We start from the raw sequence: 19951 nt of genomic DNA on the forward strand, positions 1-19951 counted from the left end.
GGCGAGGACCTTGGCAGGATGATCTGTTTATCCCCACCTCTTCCTCAGCTGCCCAGCAGGGCATATTTATCACCCCTAACTCAGTGTTTATCAATCCACTAAGAAAACAAAGCCTCATTAGTTCAAGCTCTTCTTAAACAGCTCTTCCAAGGAAGAACATTAAGCTACCTGTTGATTAGCTCCAAAAAGCTTGTCTGTCTTTGCCCATAGTACAGACCATAGCTAGCATATGATTTACTAGCTGATGCTGAGGTGTTTGCATAAGGCAGAGGGGTGGGGGAACAATCCCTGCTTAGCAGGGAGAAGCCAGGCAGATGCTGTGTGCCTACAAATCTCTGCTGGAGCTTCAGCCAGGGAGCAGAGGTGAGGGACCAGCCCTGCTGTGGAGCAGAGAGCCCTGCTCAGTCCAGAGAGCATGCTGGGATGTTGGGGGAGTTTGGTTTATCTTAAATCAGCAAGGGGTCTGGGACAGGTATTGCATAAACTGGTTTGACCCAAATCAGTTATGTCTGATATTACTTTCAACCAGGTTTATCTCAAACCAGTTTCAGTCATTTTCAGACTGGTTTATGTGTACGGAACATCTGTTCTGTTACAGGTTTAAACCGGTTTCTGATCACTTAAACTGGTTTATGTGTAATGCCTGTCCCTAGCCTAATAGAAAAATGGTTAATGTTCACTTCCAGAAAAGTCCTAATAAAAGCAATGGAATTCAGCAGTAAATTTCCCTTTATAAAAGTACAGATTTTTTTAAACACATAGCCACTAATTTATATATCAAGAATAATAATTAAAAAATGACTGGATTCTCACATACAACCCAGTTCCCACTTGATTAAAAAGACAGAGCATGTGATTATTTAAAAGAGATCCATCAAATGGGTAGATGCTAGTGCACTCAACTCAAGACACCTGGAGTTTATATACAACTATATTAATCATTGGCTCCGTAACATTGGGCATGTCTTCTGTGCCTCTGCTTCTCCTCCCAGCTTTGATGAGATTTTGTATTATGCAAATTCTTTGAGGCACAAGGGCTGTGTCTGACCATGGGCATATGCAGTGTCTGGTACAATGGTGCCTATAGAAGTTAATGCGATGCTAGCAATAATTGCTTATGTACCTTCGCTACACCTTGATGGATTCTTAATCAGCTTCAAACTCAGGAAAAAGGTCTGGGATTTGCAGCTCAATAAAAGCACCATCTGCAAAAATATTCGCATGAGAGTGATGTTGTAGCAGGACAGACAAGGCTCCGAGGAAAGGACAAGAATGGCAGGTTCTATGGGGAAAACTGTGGTCCCAAGGCGGAGGAAGATAATGAGGGCAAGAAAGATGTGTCAGGTCAAAGTTATGCCTAACAGCCCATTAGGACAGAGTGGTTAGGGCACACCAATTACCCTAGTTCATAACCCATGAGGGAGTGACATAGTTAGCCTCACATCCAACAGCTTTGGATTCCCCTGAAGATGACCAGGTGAGTTGACTATGGGCAGTCTTATATGTAAGTCTAGAATGGGGCTTCATCTCATCATGCCCCTAGAGTCCTGAACTGCTTTCCTCCCCCTGCACTGAACTGCTTTCCTCCCCCTGCACCCTGGCATTTGTTCAGGTATAGGGCTAAAAACCTACACACACATATTACTGTTCTTGAACAAAGCGATGTCAGCTATCGGTATAATATTGGGTCAGGCGTAGGACTAGAATAGGTGGCAAGTGCATAGTCTCCTGCTACATAGGCACGAAGAGGGGTTCTAAAAGTGGTTCGGCCGTCCTGAGAAAACGACAGCTGTGTGGATGAGTGCAAGTGTGGTCCAACATGGGGAAACTATAACATTAACTAGGACAAGGGCAGGGCTAGGTCATGCTCGTGTCTCATTTTTACGAGTCCTCTATTAGCACCCAAACAGAAGCCAGCAGGGTGCAAGAATAATAGGAGGAAAGGGACCATGTGGCTTCCTCACAGGCTTTATTCTGCAAGACATTGTCTCTCTACATCTCCTACAGATTTTGCCTTCCTGGGGGGCTCTCTGACTAGAGCAGGGCTAGGGTTTCTAGCTAAAGGCCCACCACAGTCCAACCTGTAGGCAAAACCAAGACCCTCAACACCCTTCTCAGCTACTGCCTAACCCATAGGCAGCTACATTTCTGACCGTACTGTCCAGGAACCAAACTGAGTGAGGCCCAATGACGACAAGCTACTCAGAGCCTTTTCTCCCACTCCCGTCTTGCCAGGGCTCTCCAAGTAGGCCTGCCCCCACCTACCTTCCCTGCCAGGCCCAGCCCAGTGCTTTCAACATGGCCCTACCACTGCAACGCTCAAATCTTTGTATGGCCCCATAGCTCCAAATAGCCCCGTGCTCAGCCCAAGGGTTCAGACGACGACTGCAACAGCAAGTATGATTTCCCGCAATTGAGCTGGTACTCGCAAGCCAAAAATGCAACCGTTCAGCGGCTGTTTCTGTTGAATGCTGTAAAGCCCAGTCGTTGGCCCATGTGCATTTAGCTCATCAGCCGCTGTCCAGCTTTAAGGTGGCATTGGGTTAATTCATTGCTCAACCTGCATCAAGGCAGTGTTGCTTTTCCAAGAGCTGGGTTGATTCACGCAGATCCAGGCAGAAACCATAGGTAAGGAAACCCAGTTAATTAATCAACGGACAGAGACAGCTCTGTCTCCGTGACAGCATGAGATTTTTTTTTCTAGGCTTCCTTGTAACCCCAGAGGCACTCTTCATTGCATGAAGCACTTCATAATCGCTCTTTCATATCATTCTCTCCCTTTGTAGTAAGGAGGGCCAAGATTTCATGCCACATCATCCCTTCTGGAAAGGCGGCATGGAAAAGTGAAACTGAAGAGGGGAAGAGGGTCAAAAAAGTGTTTTTAAGCCACCTTTGCTCTGGGAGAGCTGAGGCTCCTAAGTGCCAATGGCAGAAAACCCCTACAAGTGCCAAGTGCCCCAGTGCGACCAGTTCTGTCTCCTGCCCGCTTGCGAAGCAGCCGGAGCAAATCAGGCCTTGGCCGTTTCTGCCAGAGAAGGGGCTGTAACCCCTTTTGATTATCATTAGCTGGCCCTGGGATTCTGCCCTATGGTCTTTTCCTTTTGAAGCGAAGAGTTTTTTCCTTTGTTTCACAGCAAGCTGTCAGTGAGAAACCTGATGCATTATGGTTCTCGGGAGGGGGATGGGGAGGTTTTCCCCTCTCCCTTTTACATTGCAGAACATAACCTTTTATAAATAAGGAAAAACTGGTTTTCTGCATGTTTGTCGAGTAAGGCAGTGTTTGCCGAGGAGCTGTGCAGCAGACTGTAAGATGCCGGCATGGGAAGGAGTCTCGTAGCTCACTAGGAGAGGTGCAAGCACGGCAACCCGGGCCTTGTTGGCTACGAGAGAGCTGCGGGGTTTTCTTAGTAACCTGAACTCTGTTACACTACTTGCTGATCAATGCTAATAATGACTTCAGCACATCCTTTTCCAAAATCCTCAAGGGCTTGTTGGAAAAATATTCCAAAGCCATAAAACCAAGGCCAACTTCAACCAAGTAAGGTATTCCTCCCTGTTAGAAAGTGCAGGGGGCTTCAAACTCACTGCAAAAGACCTGGACTAGCTAAGGAGAGTGGAGGTCCGTGATTCAGTAACATCTCATCATACCATTAGTCCCTGCACATCACAGGAAGGGTGGCCAAAATTTGAAATGGGCTCCCAAGGGAGGTGGTGCTCTCCCTACCTTTAAGAGGAGGCTGGATAGGCATCTGGCTGGGGTCGTCTGCCCCCAGCGCTCTTTTCTGTCCAGGCAGGGGGTCGGACTCGATGATCTGTTGAGGTCCCTTCTGACCCTAGAAACTAGTCTTCACCCACAATTGCATTTTCTGTGGATAGGGCATCAGCCCTTTTCTGGCTGTATTTGTGTTTTTTCCTGCCCGTCTTTCATGCTCGGAGGCAAAAGCCCTTTACAAGCATTAATGAATTCAGCTTCGCAGCTCCCTTCACTCCTGCTGTGAGGAGTTGTTGTTGAGAGGGAAAAGTGAGGCATAGAGACTTTAAATTTTGCAATGCCACCTCGCATGCTGCACACCCAGGATCTCCCAATTCCTGGGCCGTGTCCATGAGAGCTGCTGGGCAAGCGGCACAGAGATGCTTCAGAAACCCTGGTCGTGGATCCTTGTCCCCCGCGATATAGGGAGATGACCCCTGTCTTGGCAGGTGGGGAGCTAAGCCTCAGAGATGCTCACCCGAGAAGCAAAACAAGTGCATCTTGTCTCTTAGACAGGAAGGACGGTCTCCTAGAAGTGCTTCTAGATGCGGGAAAAATCTTCACTTCCTTCATGGATGCTGTGAACATGTACTCGTGCTTTGTTTTGTCACCTTGCAATTCCTTGTTTCAGTAAGCTGCCAGGGATTTCATGAAGGGCTCCTAATTTATGATGACTCCTTTGAATAACAAGGCTTTTTCCCCCCCAGGGATAAGACCTTTCTCTGTACCAGGAGGATTTTCCTGTTGTTTGAAGGAGGAAGGGGCTAGTAGCTGTCCAAAAGAGCAAAAACTCAGCAGATTCCAGTCGACTGGGAAATTTCAGAGCACAAGGCCTGAGTGGGACTTGCATTCCCCAGACATATTCCTAATAATTTCATTAAGCAATTCACTGGAAACACGAGATAATGAGAGCACAGTTTTCTTTGCTGCAGCTGATGGAGGTTTGCTAATCTCTTAAGCAGTCGGACTAGTCGGAGCCAGCATCCAGCTACAATACACTCGAATTACCAGCGCCAACGAGTCAGATGGCAGAGAAAAGCAGGATGGAGCAGAGTTTATAGGATTAATAGTCATTTTCATGGTAATAATTTATGCTCTCTCATAGAGCATCATTATTGCCTGATGATAAAGTTATGCTCTGTAATATGAGAGAGCAGCAATGTCCTGGAACCTGAGCCAATGTTCGGTGGATTTTATTTTATGGGCTGCTCTGATCAAATCCCTGCTGTTTTAAAGAGGTGGTGCCCCGTGCGCCGTCCCCAGGCACCCAGCCACACTCCTGCACTGCCCCAGGGGCAAGCCAGCCCATTCCTGGATGGCCCCGGGCGTCCTGCCAGCCCCAGGTGCCTGGTGATGGCAGAAGCGGTGATGCACCCAATGCTTTTTTATTTTTCGGCGGAGCCTGCCTCCCTCTCCCGCAGCCGGGGAGTGAGCTGCCGGTGGGCCAAGCGGCCCCTGGTCCTTCCCTCCATGGCAGCAGCACCCACTGGGGCCACCCGTCAGGCTGCTGGTGAGCTGGGTGCTGCCCCAGCACAGCATCAGGGAAGAGTTTGCTGCCCCAGCTCGGAGGCAGCAACTATCCCCAGCAGTTTGGGGCCAAAAATAGATGAGAGGACATACAGCTAAAGGTGCCAGTGCAGATGCTGCCAGATCTAACTGAGAGATTGAGGCAAGCCTGGGACAGCCTGGGCAGCCCTGGGGGGCACCGCTGCTGTGGAGGGAAGGACCGGGGCCCCTTGCAGCTCAGTGGTTTGACCCCTGACCGTGGGCAGGCTCCAGCTGTGACCAAACCAAAAAAAAAAGGATCAGGCCCTTCGCAGTGATGGAAAACTCGACATGGTGAGTTTCAATTAAACTCCCCCATTTCAATTTAGGGGGCATTGAATCAGCCCTGAGAACTAAACACCCGTCATGTGTACAAGCACCCTTAATGTTAGCTTCTTTCAGTTTTGCCACAGTCCTTTTCCTAAGCCCCCCAGAAAAGGTTTATTATCCAGCAAATTAGACGGTTGATCTCAGGCCTCTCTCTGCCCTTTCAGCTTTGCTCTCCTGCACATTCCTCCTTCCCAGTCATGCTTGGCTTCCTGCTTTCTTGGGTTTTCTAGTTGTAGTCCTCGCCCACTTCTGCAATGCACTCTCGCTGTCGAGACCCAGCTTCCTGACCAAATCCGCCGGGTGCACACGCCCCTTGTTGCTTCGGGCACTCACATCTGGTCCTCCTCTTCTTTTGCCACGGTCTGAAATGTTCTGCAAAATCCTGATTGATTTTTGTTTAGCTGACAAAGATCAGTGAGGCATGCAGCGTTGGTAATACGCCCCTGAAAGGTATTTCTGTGCCCCACGTACTGTCAGTGAAGAGAAGCCCCTGACTGGCTATGTGCCCTTACTAAGGAAGGCTGCATAACATGGGCAACCAGGATTACCCATCCCTAATATTAATATACGTCAGGATAATAAGTATTGTAGCCAAGATGGTGAGGAGCTTGCAAGCTTTTAACTCAGACATGAGTATACTGTAGACCGATTTTCCTGGAAGTTTGTCTTTCATTTTCAAAGTAAAATAAGCACGTTCACATGTCCAGAGCTCAGGAAGAGAGTCCTCTCAGAGGCAAAGACCAGAAGACTCGAAATGAAGGCATTACCAGCGCCTATTGCACCTCTGACAATGAGTGCCTCTGTGGCCTTGGACAAATCCTTTAATCTCTCTGTCTTAATCTTCCCTAGCTGTCAGATAAAGATAAATACTAGATACTTAAACTAGAGGGGGATAGTAAAGATTTAGTAGCTAATGGTTGTAAAGTGCTTTTGAAGACCAAGTGTTTTGATAAGCAAGAGGTCACTGGAGAGGTGACTGGAGAGATAACAGAAGAGAAGTCCCGTAAATGGAGAAACCCAAAGCCAACATGATGCTTGCCCTCGCTGCGTCCTTGCCTAATCCTTGCTTTCTCTGTTACTCAGACTGAAGAATGCGAGCTGGAAGTAGTTGAACAGGAGAAGGATGTCACAGCTCTGTCCTCCAGAGACGCTTGCAAATGCCATAAAGAAGACTTGGCCAAGGCTCTGCATGTAAGCGTGACTACAGGTGTTGTCACCTCAATCGAGACTCAACATTTATTATTTTGGGATTTCTTTTCTTGCTGGTTAGTTTTGTGTTACTCAGGGACGGGGTCAAGCAGCATGGTTCAAATCCACTTGCCAATGTGACCTCCCCCATAATTTGTGGGTATGCAGATCTGGGGGGTTTTTTGGGAAGAGCCCTCAAATTTGGGATGACTTTTATGAGGGCTGAATAACAGGAGTTACCTTGTGGGGACGAATGATGGTGGCGAACCATTACTGAAGCCGTCCAGATGATTCATGACTCGGGGACTCTTTGTCTATCACCAGCAGGTAGGAGGTTCAGGCCCGTTCTGCCAACGTCCATCCAATATGCACAGCTCTGACCTGCTATGTGGTCTTCCAGCTCAGTTCTTATGTGGCATCTTAGTGGGCTGTTGTATAGCCTCAGGTTCACAACTTATACCTACTGCAGTTGTAGGATCTCAAGAAAAGTTGCCTTATGGGTCTAGACCAGGAGATACCTCCTCAAAATACCACCTGATGCTTTTGCAGGCCCTCAATCATGTGCTTTGTGTGTGCATGCTGAAGTGGCAGGGGTGAGCTGGGGTGCACATATATATCTGTGGTGTCCCACAAAGAGCACAAGGAGAGAGTCTAACTCAGGAGAGCTATTAGAGACTCAGCTTCCATCTGTGTTTCAAATCCAGACCATGGTTACTCAATTCCTATTAAAACTCCTCTCATAGGAGAAACTTAATACTACGTTGGGAGGAACGCACGCTTGGCCATGGATGTATTAGACTAATAATCCAAAAGCCACTGACTAAAGAAGCAAGGAGTGTCATAATTCAAAGTATTTTCTAAACTTCCCATATATTGTCCGCTTTTGCTGTCTTTTAAAACTTGCAGTTGCAATTTGGTTTCTTTTAAAATATTGTCTCTTTCATATGGAAAAACACTGAAGTATTTTTTTCTAGTGAATCCAGAACTCGGTCCCATGTTTGCTTTTTGATCTGCCGTTCAATCGTCCATGTGGAAGGAGGGTTTATTAATTTATTTATGCCTCTTCTGCAGGTTCTTGGACAGTAGATGACAAAACTGTAGCATACTCTCCTGGTCTCCAATTTCAGGTCATTCTGAGTATTCCAGTTTGTACAGCCCATCTCATATAAAAAACAGCTCTAACACTTAGTCAAACATTAGACCCAACTTCTGTCCAAGCTTATTAACAGCTTTTTAATGTAGCTTTGTACAGTTATCCACTATGATCTTAATCACCCTCCAGGTCGATTTACAAACGGGACTCTCGGAGTTATCTGTGCTCCATCGCAGGCTGACCCATGGCTGGAATGAATTTATAGTAGACAATACAGAGCCAATATGGAAGAAATATCTAGACCAGGTAACTATTTTGTGAATTTTTTTAATGCCTGGATAAAGCAACCAAGATAGCCATATATTTCTGCAATTCTGTAGTACTCAGCTGTTAAAAAACATCATCCTGAATTCTGTATGGTAAAACGTATACTGGTTCATGAGCCCCCATTCTTTAAAGAAGTACTTGGGCTATCTGTATCCCTGGGGAAATCGCTGCAGGCTAAAGACCCCTATTTGCTGTGTCTGAAGATAAAGATCTTTGCCGTGTGCATAAATCACAAGCTTTGTCATTCATGTATCGATTGCATTAACACTTGGAGCATGGTCCGGTGACGGAAGAATGAAAGGTTTGAGAAGGAAAGTAATAAATTGGTCTCATCCTGATATGAGTTATTATATGGTTCAGCGATCAGCACTAAACCTTCAGCAAAAATGCCTGTGGCCTCTAAAGCTCGGATGAAAGCTGACTTTCAGCTCTTTGATATGGTAATAAATTTGATACTGCAGATTATTTGGAAAGGTCAATGATTCAAACAAACCTACAGAAACAAGCAATGGGGATGGGTGACATTTTTAATCTTATTCTTCTTCAGTTGAGTAATCCTTGCGCAGATATAGATTAAATTTTCCTTTCACCAGTGGATCTCATTAGTTTTATCTATCTTTCATGCCTACCTTAGAGCAGGATTTTTGTTGTTGTCGTTGCAGATTTATTATTTTGGGATTTCTTTTCTTGCTGGTTTTGTGTTTTGCTGGTTCCATATTAGCCAGATCTCGAAGGCCTTAATTATTTTAAGGGTTACTTTTTATTTCAGTATTTTTTATCTGACCTGATCAATATTCTTTAAGCACGTAACACTTAGTAAATCTTCTAACACGTTCTGCACTCCTAATCAAAAATTTTTAATAAATGTTGAAAATTTTTTTTCCCTTAATCCTGACTCTTAGCAAGTTATTTTCCTTTGAAGTTACCATATTAATTCTTCAGTTATACCTGCACTTTCTGACAATGCTTCAGTCTCTTTGGCAGTTTTGGTGCACCGCATAATTCACACACAAATGTGAACGATCCTTAAAACCAGACTTAAATTTCAGCATGGTTTATTCATGTCACTAAACTTGTAAAATAAATGCTATGGATCTTAGGGTGGCAGTGAAGTGGCATTGATTGCAATGGGAACAGAATCAAGCCTTCGCTCCTTTAACATGTTAAGCTGTAACTCGTCTGCCATGGCAAGCAAAGACTTCTTTCTTCTCTTTCCTTCATCCTAATTTAATTGCATCACTTGTGGAAGTAGCTAAGTGAAGCTAAGATGTTTACACACTGGAGCTTAAAATTAAGCCCCATATTCATATTTAGCACCTACTAAAATTAACTCAATTTAAAAAATACTAAGCTTTCACTAGCCAACAGCAGCCAGAAGCACACGTGCTGTGGACTGAGCTTTTATCTTATCTTCTTGGTCTGTGCCCCAGCTCTTCCACGCCTGTGCCCACATGAGCAGGCTAAGTAGGATTAGATTGAAAGGTAGCAGACTGGATTTAATTTCCCCAAGTCAATGATTACAGACGGATGCTGCTGGGGAGTCTTAGGGGGGATTTCAATGCAAATTATGTGATCCTTGCTGTTTTGAATGAAGTCTGGCCCTAAACTGCTTCTCGGTTCACCTTTAGTGCTGGATTTTTCATGCACAATTAAAAAAAAAGCCCATTTTGGTTTTTAGTTTAAGAACCCGCTGATTCTGCTGCTGCTGGCTTCTGCCTTAGTGAGTGTCATCACAAAAGAGTACGAGGATGCTGTGAGCATTGCAATGGTAAGCGACTGCCCCGTCCACGCTAGCATGTTGTTAGCTGTAGTCCACATGCCCAAGAATTTACTACCTTTTTCTTCTTAGGCCGTGCTAATTGTGGTTACGGTGGCCTTCATCCAGGTATGTCATGAGCGAAACCTCGTAGCGTAGCTTTCCAGCTCAATTTATAGCGCCGTTGGAAGCCATCCTGCTTTTGTGACTTTATTCTGTGCTACTTTCTTATCAGGAATATCGCTCTGAAAAATCTTTGGAAGAGCTCAACAAGCTAGTCCCTCCAGAGTGTAACTGGTATGTTGTACATACCTATTCGTTTAAGTTCTGGGCAGCGAAGCAGATAACGAAGGCAATGTTTGCGCATGCAGCGAGCTTCAAAACCAAATAAGCGATAAGCCTGTCTCTGGATGGGACATGAGCACCCTGCATGCATACAATTATATCTCCCATGATAACTCACCTCTGTGACTACAGAGCTCTGGTTATTTGTGGCTATGGGAGTTCTCCTTTCGCTCAGGCCTGGGGTTTGAGAGCTGAAGATCCTGCGTGTGATACCAACGCTTTGCAGGGGTGTGAGCACAAGTACTGCAAAGCAGCAGATGTGGGCTATAATGCTAAGAGTCCAGCCATTCCTATAAATCAAATGTTGGTTTCCCAAATGTGCATATGGAAATGACTGTATTAGCATATGAAGGGTTCGCATAATGTTTAGGCTTCCCAACCTTTGCTAAATCACTATAGGGGGTGGGGAAAGTCATATTTCTCATGCTATCAGATCATTATTTGATAGAACCATAGAAAATGAGGGTTGAAGGGATCTTGGGAGGTCACATCTAGTCCAATTCCTGCTCCAATCAGGACCAGCCCCAACTACATCATCCCAGTCTTAAAAACCTCCAAGGATGGATACTCCACAAAACCCTTTGGGTCACCTGTTCCAGTGCTTTACTACCCTCCTAGTGAGAGAGTTTTTCCTAATATCTAACTTAACTTGCAACATCGCAACTCAAGACCATTGCTCCTTATTCTGTTCTTTCTCCTTCCTTTGTTTGGCCTGATAACTGCATGCTCAGAATAATTTGCAGTTGTGTTTTCTTTTATTATATCATATACTAGGCACATCCAAAGACAGTTTATACAGTTTCAAGAATAGCAAGGACTAGATTTGCAAAGTAGTACCTAGCATGCACCCACAGATCCATCCTATTGAACAGTCTCACTCCAGGATAGCTACGCTGCACATGGTGAAAAAGCAGTGGCAAGAATGAATGCCTTCAGGTCATCTTTGTGACCTGCCCACCATCCTGGCTGGCTGAATGCCAGACTGGTCTCCAGATATAGATTACCGCAACCAGAAGGTTGTTTAGCTGCCAGCGACCCACAAAAGTGAATCCATTACCTGGAGATGACTAGGGTGTAGGGAAGGCATAAATATGCCCTTTGCGCTCCTGTAGATTCTCCGAGGCAGGAGAATCCCAGATTAAGTATATCTTCTGACTTTATTATAGCTTTGCACTGTGAGACTGAGCCTAATGGGTTGTCTGTCTTTTTACAAGCTGAGATTTCTGTATACACATAAACATATGTATATGCAAATTAACACCAATATACAAATACCCAATTTACATGCCTAGATAGGCACTTGGGAATAAATTAGCTACATGTTAATGCATGCATGCAATTGCATGTGCCAAATTTTGAAAAGCATTTCTGTATGTACCACAAGTCTACATTGCACTGAAGTCTACAGCCGTGTCTGGTTCATCAAATCGGACTCGCCTGAGTGCTCTCCAGTTTACAAGCCCATTTTGCTATAGTTACCTCTGAAAATCAGGTCTTACATAGCCAGTGGAAATAAGCGGTTCCTGGAGAAGTTATAACCATTGTATCAAAAAAGGAGGTGCAGCTCTTTCTACATTAAAGGTCATGCAACTTTGCACCTTCCAAATACTCTGATCACCTTTACCTGTTTCTTTCAGTGAATTGCGTTAAAGAGGCACCAAATCTTTTGAAGGTCAAACATGTAGGACAACAATACCAAAAAAAAAAAAAACCCAAAAAATCAACCATAATTCTACCTTTCAACAGTCTGCTGAGTCTTACAGGATATTGAAGCTGCATGTAAGCAGTCTTTGAGTTCAAATAGCAGGGATAATTCTCTAGTTGTAGACACTTGAGTTAAATGAACATACTATTGAAATCCAGTTTCCAAATCCAGCCTTCTGTTTACAGATTGAGAGTGTACTCAGAGTAGGGACATAATTGCCTTTCCTTAGCATGTTCATTTTTTTAGGATGGGGGAGAAGTTCTCCTCCTCTTTCCCTAGCAAACTGTGGGGCTGCTACAACTAATGCTATTTACATTCATTTTCAATGTAACGCAGCATAAGGGAAGGGAAACTGCACCATCTTCTTGCACGGGAACTTGTCCCGGGAGATATCGTGTGTCTTTCTGTTGGAGACAGGGTTCCCGCAGATCTCAGACTGATAGAGGTAAGCTCCAGCTCATGCATAAGTGATAACGTGCAGTAATCAATGCTGGGTGAAAAGCCATGAACACTTACGTTTTTAATTAGGTTACAGACCTGTTGGTGGATGAATCCAGTTTTACTGGCGAAGCTGAGCCTTGTAGCAAGACTGATGGTACCTTAGTGGAAGCTGGGGACATAACGACACTAAGTAATGTTGTTTTCATGGGAACCCTGGTGCGGTATGGGACAGGAAAAGTGAGTCCTCTATGCGCTCCACTGCTATGTCGCCACAACATGTCTTAAGTAAAGTTGACAACAGGCGTGACTTCTCTCTCTCGCCCTAATTCAGGGAGTGGTTATTGGAACTGGCAAAAACTCGCAGTTTGGAGAAGTGTTCAAAATGATGCAAGCAGAGGAGGTAAGGGAAATGAACTCGGTTTTGTTGGAAGAGGGCGGTAGCTATCCTGCGGGGGCTCTGTGGCATCAGCGTCTGCACGCTTTTATTAAAATATTGGAGTCCACTGTGATTTGGCATGGCATGAGGGAGAGCTGGTTTGAGTCTCTACTACTGTCTGACCTGGGTTTGGGCTGTTCTGGCAGCCCTCTCCATCCCGTCTCTTCAGGCTGTGCCATGGTGCAGAAGAGAAACCAGGGCCATTCACTGCCTGTGCAGCCTAGAGAATGGGGAATTTAACTGGAGGGGGTTCCAGCTTCGAGATAACACGGCTTCTGCATTTTATCCAGGGACTGTATAATATCAAATGTATGCATGCAGCTTTCGGCTCCCACTTCGAAGCATTTAACTTTCTGGCCTGTCTTGTGCGTTTAGACTTAGGCTCCTGAAGGTAGGGGCTATGTGTGCGTGTTGCAACAATGCCTGATCCACGTCTAATCTCAGTTTGGGCTTACTTGGCGCTGCAGGAGTGATGACTGGCATATTCATTTTGTCCTCAATCCTAGACACACATCACGTTTTATGTAACAGGCATTATTTTCATTCATGTTTCCAGACACCTAAAACTCCTCTGCAGAAAAGCATGGATCAGCTGGGGAAGCAGCTTACCCTCTTCTCCTTTGGCATAATTGGTGAGTTCGTGAGAACTCTACTCGCGTTCGGTTACGGACGTCTGACTGGCTCTGGGGCCGGAGCAGTCAAAAGCTGGGCACTCAGATGCAAAGGTAGCTGGAGGAGAAGAAGATGGCATTCCCTAAAAAGTTTGATTTATATTGTTTTTTCTCCGTTCTAGGTTTAATAATGCTCATTGGCTGGTTGCAAGGAAAACATCTGCTCAGCATGTTTACTATTGGAGTTAGGTGAGGATTGAAAAGACTCCTTGCTTTCTTACGTGCAATGAAATCTCTCTCTCAACAACATTTCTCATTCAAGTGGCTGACACAGAGACAACAGAGGGCAATTTTTCTTTGTCCAGAACAGAATTTGCTACTCATGTAAGCTCTTCAGTATAGCCGTTGATCCTCAGCCTACGAAATTAGTAGGAGTTTTACCACTTGGACTCGATGACCTCTTGAGGTCCCTTCCAGCCGTACCTCTCTATGATAAATTCACTTCAGTAGATTTCAGAGCAAGGGTGAAAGAATGTACTATTTCTTCAATGACAAATGAAGGAAATAAAAGCAGGTGTGAAGTTTTATTTCTGGTTTTATTTTACCAGTGCATTATTGCATTGGCATCAGAACTGCATTGTGAATGTGCTCCTTCAGCAAGGCATATCTAAACTCAGGCTTCCCCGCCTACATTCCTATTTCCCATCGTACGTGTCCCACCATAACTATGCTATAAAGTAAGAGGGAGTGTTACATCTGCAAATATTAGCCTTGTTGGTCTTATCTGATGAAGTTGTCTATAAGGCAAGGAAAGTTATATTTTGACGTGATATGAAAGTGCGTGCACAGCCCCTTAAATAAATACAGAGAACCATCTGTTTGGGTAAGACTTGGGAAAAGTACGTTAAGTGTTACCATGGCCCCAAGATCATTATTTTTCTAGTATTTTGCATTCAAACAGAAAAGAAGAGAAACTAGTTTGGTTCCAGGGTCACTACAAAGTGAGGAAGAAGAAAAGGATTGAAGTCAGGATTTTAGGAGTGGTCTCTAGGTTTGAATGGCACGTTTGAATGGGTTGCGACCCTGGATTTCCTCGGTGCTGAGCGGTGACGTTCCTGTTGGAATGCAAGATGCTGATTAGTTCTTAGGCAAAAATGTGTGATGAAACAGTTTCAGTTGGAAAATGCTGTTTCACTGAAGTGTTTCACAGATCTAGGGCATTGGTTAGTGTGAGAAGGAGCAAGAAACCAGAATAGACATCTTTCTGGTAAGAGAGAGAATGGCAAAATAGGAGTCCTTAACATGTGGGAAACCCAAGTTCAATCTATTTCCAGTCCCGATCTTATCTTTTGAGGCAAGAGTCCCATCTCATGCGGTGCAGAAACATTGATTTGCAACATGCAGTTAGGTGGTGGGTGCAGCACAGGGCAGTTTGAACACATTGTAATGGAAAGTCTTGTCTCTCTTTACTGAAACCCAGCCTGGCTGTGGCTGCCATCCCAGAGGGCCTCCCGATAGTGGTCACGGTGACGCTGGTCCTCGGCGTTTTGAGGATGGCCAAGAAAAGAGTGATCGTGAAGAAGCTGCCCATAGTGGAGACGCTGGGTAAGGCATCTGCCTGTCCCCTGCATGCGGTCAAAGCAGTGACTGCATGCATGGCTACCTGCTTGCTCAGGGCACCTGGCACCAGCTGACTGCAAGCCTGTGACTTGAATGAGAGAGCCAATAAATAGTCCAAATTCCCTGGAATAAGCTCACGCCTCATCTCCACTCCCACCGACATTTCTCACTCCTCCCTGTAATTTCCCAGGGCACTACAGCAGCCCTCAGGACCAGTTCGAAGTTTCCCTTCACTCTTTCAGTCCTTGACATTCATGGAGCCAGCTCTCCTTTCTTTTTCAGGCCTGCTTATATACCCTTAGATATGTTCCTTCGCTTCCTCCCCCAACTTTTGCTCCAGAGGCTGTTCCTGCTTGGCACCTCACTTGGAAAGCAGCTCTCTGCAGTTGATCAATGGGCATGACTGACTCAGCTGCAACTTTGCTGCTATTCTTCTGGCTCCTTTTATCTTCCAAATACCTCCCCTTACCAGATACTGTACTATACCAGAATATCATATCACATATCATATCTTATATGGCATGACATACAATATATGATATATCACATATGATATGTGATATATGATATGATATGGTATGAAGTATCATATCATATATCATACGTCACATCATATCCTACTATCTCAGAATATCATACTATCCCAGAATGACTGCATCCTTGGATCTGTCCCCTGGGAGTTTTGCCCTTGTCAGAGGTCTGGCTTGCTAAGCAGCAAGGGAGTCCTAGCACCATTTTCTACATGACGTCCTGCTTTAACCAGACACAAAACCAAATGAATTCTAGTTTTGAATGGCCTGTGCCAGCCAATAACTGGGACCTCGGCAGTGATGCCCAGGGGTGACAGCAAGCAGGGCTCATCTAGGCTTACCTACATTCAAAATCTGGGGAGCAACAGATGTTCCCATCTTTATCCAGCCCTTTTTTTTTAATTCTAAATATCAAACCTCCCACTAATAAAAGGGCCACTTCTCCAAAACTGCAGTTAGATGCTGGGGAGGATGATGAATGTTGGACTTGAAACCCATGGAATAAAGTAGATTGGCCTGTAATTCAGCTAAATTCAGCCCGTTTCACCAGCTCCAAAGCAGTGAAACAGATTTAGCAAGTTACGAGATTAAAATTAGAGGGCTGAATTTTTCTCTATGCTAATGCCCCTTTCCCCTTCTCTGGTGGTGTAAACTGGCCTTATTGGCGCATTGATTTAACTCACTCAGTTAGCTCCTACTTTACAATGCATTTAAACTGGTGGAGTGGTGGTAAGGGACCTAATGTATATGAGAAGCAGGACCCAAAATACTTCTACATGGTTGAATGAAACTCTCTATGATTTCCACCCTTTGGGATGTGTGATTGCTTCTCTCAGCATCCCATAACTCTGCTAGAGGTGCGTATCTGGGATCTGCTGCTGAGGTATCAGAAAGTTTTGCAGTCATTAATGTGCCTATCCTTCTATCACTCCAGTGAGGAAGAGAAGTGCTTTTCTGCTCATTTTGTAGATGGGCAAATGAAAGGCATGGAAAGGTTAAGTGATTGATTTGCCTCAGGTCATAGAGGACATCTGCGGTGGAAAAGGGCTTTAAAAAATGAAACCCCATCTTTCCTCCCAGTGCATCAGTGGCTGTTTCACGGGAGTGTGATCTTGCTCAGAGGCATCACTTAGTTCAGAGGAGGCAATGAATCCTGAGAAGCTATCTACCCTGTGACTGATTCAATCTTTCATCAGCTCTCACTTGCCAGAGGCTGGCCCCAAATCCTACCCATGGTAGCACAATGTGCTATTCAACTACTGAAGAGGCATGGTTATATTTGGACTGAATTTTTCTCCAGGAAGCTCCCCCAGCTTTTTGTACATTGTTCTTTGACTCTGGCGAGTCCTTTGCCCAGTACTGGCTGGTGTTTGTGACATATGAACATGTTGCAGCATTTCAAGTTGTCCCCTTGCACATGTGGTTCGTTCTGATGGAAACTTTCCTTGTGTCAGGGTGCTGCAACGTCATCTGTTCAGACAAGACGGGTACGCTGACGGCCAACGAGATGACGGTCACTCAGCTCGTAACCTCAGATGGATTTCAGGCAGAGGTATGACCGGTCATATTAGGAAGACTTCTCCATTCAAACACCCAAGGGACAGCTCTCACTTGCATCACTATGGGCCCAAACTGGCCAGCTTTGGGCAAGCCAGGATTGTAGATCAGTCTGGGTATGAGAATTAGCATTCCTGCCCTAGGCTCTATTCTAGCCACTAAAATAAATGACTTGAGTTGCTTAAAGAGTGCAGAAAGCGGGCCTATATTCACAAAAGCTGCTCATGCACTTACCTCCTCAAAGTGAGCATGCTATACTTGAATGAGCATGTGCACTGAAACGGCACGTGCATTGCACACACTCCACTCCACAAATATCAGCATAAATGCAAAAGCTGGAATAATGACTTAGTCTTGTCCCCAGTCCAAGTGCTGCTCTTTGCATTTCTCACAGGAAGATTTAAAACGGGGTGACACATTCCTTACACTTTTTTTGCTAGTTAAGGCCTTGTTCTCTGCTGCCTTACTCCACATCATCTTTTGTACTAATGCAAAGTAGGCACAAAATGCTGCCAGGCAAAGATAAAGATGAATTTCACCGGCACTAGCCAATAACACAGCACTCTCAATGCAGGACTATGAGCTTGTGTGATGTCATATGTCAGGTGGTAAAATCTATATATATATATATATATGTGTCTAGCTAAATTCGGGCCCAAAGATGGCACTAGAAGCAACCTTTTGAATCCAGGCAGATCAAGTCAATTCAAATTAAGGCAACACAAGTCTTCCCTAGGCAGTGTTGAACACTGAATATTGTTTGTCCACTTAGCTAGAAATATCGTTACTGGAAAAATGCTAATGATTACAAATCTGCCCAAAGACGCATGGTTGTACAACAAAAATGTACTGAAAGTTGGACATTTCAGTGAGACATTGGGAAGTATTATTTATACATCTTCCACATTCCTTTCCCCCAGGTCAGCGGGGTTGGATACAATGGGAAAGGGAGTGTATGCCTCTTACCATCCAAGGAAGTCTTAAAGGAATTTTCCAATGTCTCCGTAGGAAAGCTAGTAGAGGTAAGTGTAAAGTGTGTGAACCAAGCCGCTGTCTTTACATTCAGGTATAATTTAGGATGCTTTCCTTATATGAATGAATGTGACAAACTTGGGAAGAGCAGCATGTCAATCTAATAAATAAATAATGAACATTTCATTGCTCTCCCAAGGCAAGTCCCAAAGGGGTTTTGTGTAATGATTGTCTCCAGCATAGCCCTGATTGACAGCAGGTGACAATCACAGGTAGTATCTAGGGAGAAGCCTGAATCATTAGCTTGAAGAAATACTTTACAGTTGCAAAAAGAAGTTTGTGCATTGGTGTTGTGTAAAGAAATGTATTAGGTTTGGGGTTTTCAAGTACCTTTTAGAAGGTAGTTGGTTTCCAAACTTCAGCCAGTTAGGCAGTTTCTGTAGTGGAAGCAAACATATGGGAAGGAATGCAAGTTTTGAAGAGACATCTGTGCAACTTTACACACTCATGAGTTGCATGCTGCTACCAGCTATTTGCTTGTGCAAGCTGAAACACATGGGCTTAGTCCCTACCCCACCCCTCAGATTTGTTTTGTGTTTTAGAGCAATTATCATTAGGGATTGCTTCTCCATGTCTGATTGGCTGAGATGATCCAAAAAGCAAGGGAAAGTAAAAAGACATCATCAAAAATATTCCAAGATTTGAAATTTCACCAATGCTAAAACATATTGCCCAATTCTACCGCTACCGAAAGTGCAGCAGCTGATCTCGAGGGAAGGTGCTGCTAGTTTGGACCAAAAGCTTCTGACGTGTCTGTGCCAATGATCAGACAAGGTTCTTTGGGTGAATCTGATATCTTTTATTAGACCAACTTAAACAGCTGGAAAACAAGTGTTAAGCAAGCTACACCCCTGTGCCATTGATCCATATTCTACCGTCAGCCTTTAGGCCAATCCTGAACATGAGTCTTAAAGTATCTGGGGTCTGATTGCCACCACATCCTTAATGTAGACTCTACCTGATGTGAATCAAAGGTTGCTCCAGTATGGATATCATTGATCTGCCCTATTCTGGTTGTTCCTCAGTATAATGAAATGTATAGTATTTGATACTGAGAAAATAACGTGTGCGGATGTGTCATTTTTAGGCTGGCTGTATAGCCAATAATGCTATTATTCGAAAAAATATTGTGATGGGTCAGCCAACGGAAGGGGCTCTCGTCGCTCTTGCTATGAAGGTAGGATTTTGAGCGTGGGTTTGTCTTTTACAGATTTCTTCACGTTAGGATCATGATTTATGTCATTAGTAAAATGGCAGATTTCTTGTGAGTGCTGTGAAGAGAGAGAGAGAGAATGGGATCCTTTATTATCCCAGAAATTCTCCAAAAAGGGGGGTGGGAGGAGATTTAATGGGGTAAAATTCATAGAACATTATCGATTGTAATTAGCAATTGAACAGATGGATTTCAAGACCCTGTCACTGTGTTTTTGATCCTTATTTTAAGTGTCTTCTCTTTTCTACCCCAACTCACATCCATGCATACCTTATGCAGCTGACCAATACATCCACACATTGTGTTCCAGTGACAAAATAATAACAGCCTTGCCTGATTGCTCTAGGTAATTACTCTGCACAATGGATTTCTTCGGGGTTGAACCAGGCTGGCTTTCAGTTGTCCTGCAAAAAGCAGGAAGAAAATGAACAGGCACCAGACAAATTAGAGGCAACGGCATGCGGTCTTCCT

The 19951-nt window shown here is 44.6% G+C and overlaps 1 protein-coding gene across 2 annotated transcripts in view; it reads left to right on the forward strand.

Moving 5' to 3' along the window:
• The window catches only part of ATP2C2 (ATPase secretory pathway Ca2+ transporting 2), a 38814-nt gene that overhangs the window by 6408 nt on the left and 12455 nt on the right, over positions 1–19951 (forward strand). Inside the window, exons 1-15 of one of the 2 annotated variants that reach the window (XM_019535949.1) lie at positions 6152–6486; positions 6708–6817; positions 8097–8213; positions 9913–10002; positions 10084–10119; positions 10226–10287; positions 12377–12485; positions 12569–12718; positions 12813–12881; positions 13474–13549; positions 13711–13777; positions 15009–15133; positions 17133–17230; positions 18156–18257; positions 19355–19444. In XM_019535949.1, the coding sequence (XP_019391494.1) occupies positions 6381–6486; positions 6708–6817; positions 8097–8213; positions 9913–10002; positions 10084–10119; positions 10226–10287; positions 12377–12485; positions 12569–12718; positions 12813–12881; positions 13474–13549; positions 13711–13777; positions 15009–15133; positions 17133–17230; positions 18156–18257; positions 19355–19444 (1407 nt within the window). In that variant the 5' untranslated portion in view covers positions 6152–6380. Of the gene's footprint in view, positions 1–6151; positions 6487–6707; positions 6818–8096; positions 8214–9912; positions 10003–10083; positions 10120–10225; positions 10288–12376; positions 12486–12568; positions 12719–12812; positions 12882–13473; positions 13550–13710; positions 13778–15008; positions 15134–17132; positions 17231–18155; positions 18258–19354; positions 19445–19951 lie in introns of those variants that run through there. The other variant, XM_019535948.1, reaches the window with a different exon arrangement.

This window comes from Crocodylus porosus, unplaced genomic scaffold (genome assembly GCF_001723895.1).
Source record: "Crocodylus porosus isolate Cpor-Errol unplaced genomic scaffold, CroPor_comp1, whole genome shotgun sequence".
Lineage (NCBI taxonomy): Eukaryota > Metazoa > Chordata > Crocodylia > Crocodylidae > Crocodylus > Crocodylus porosus.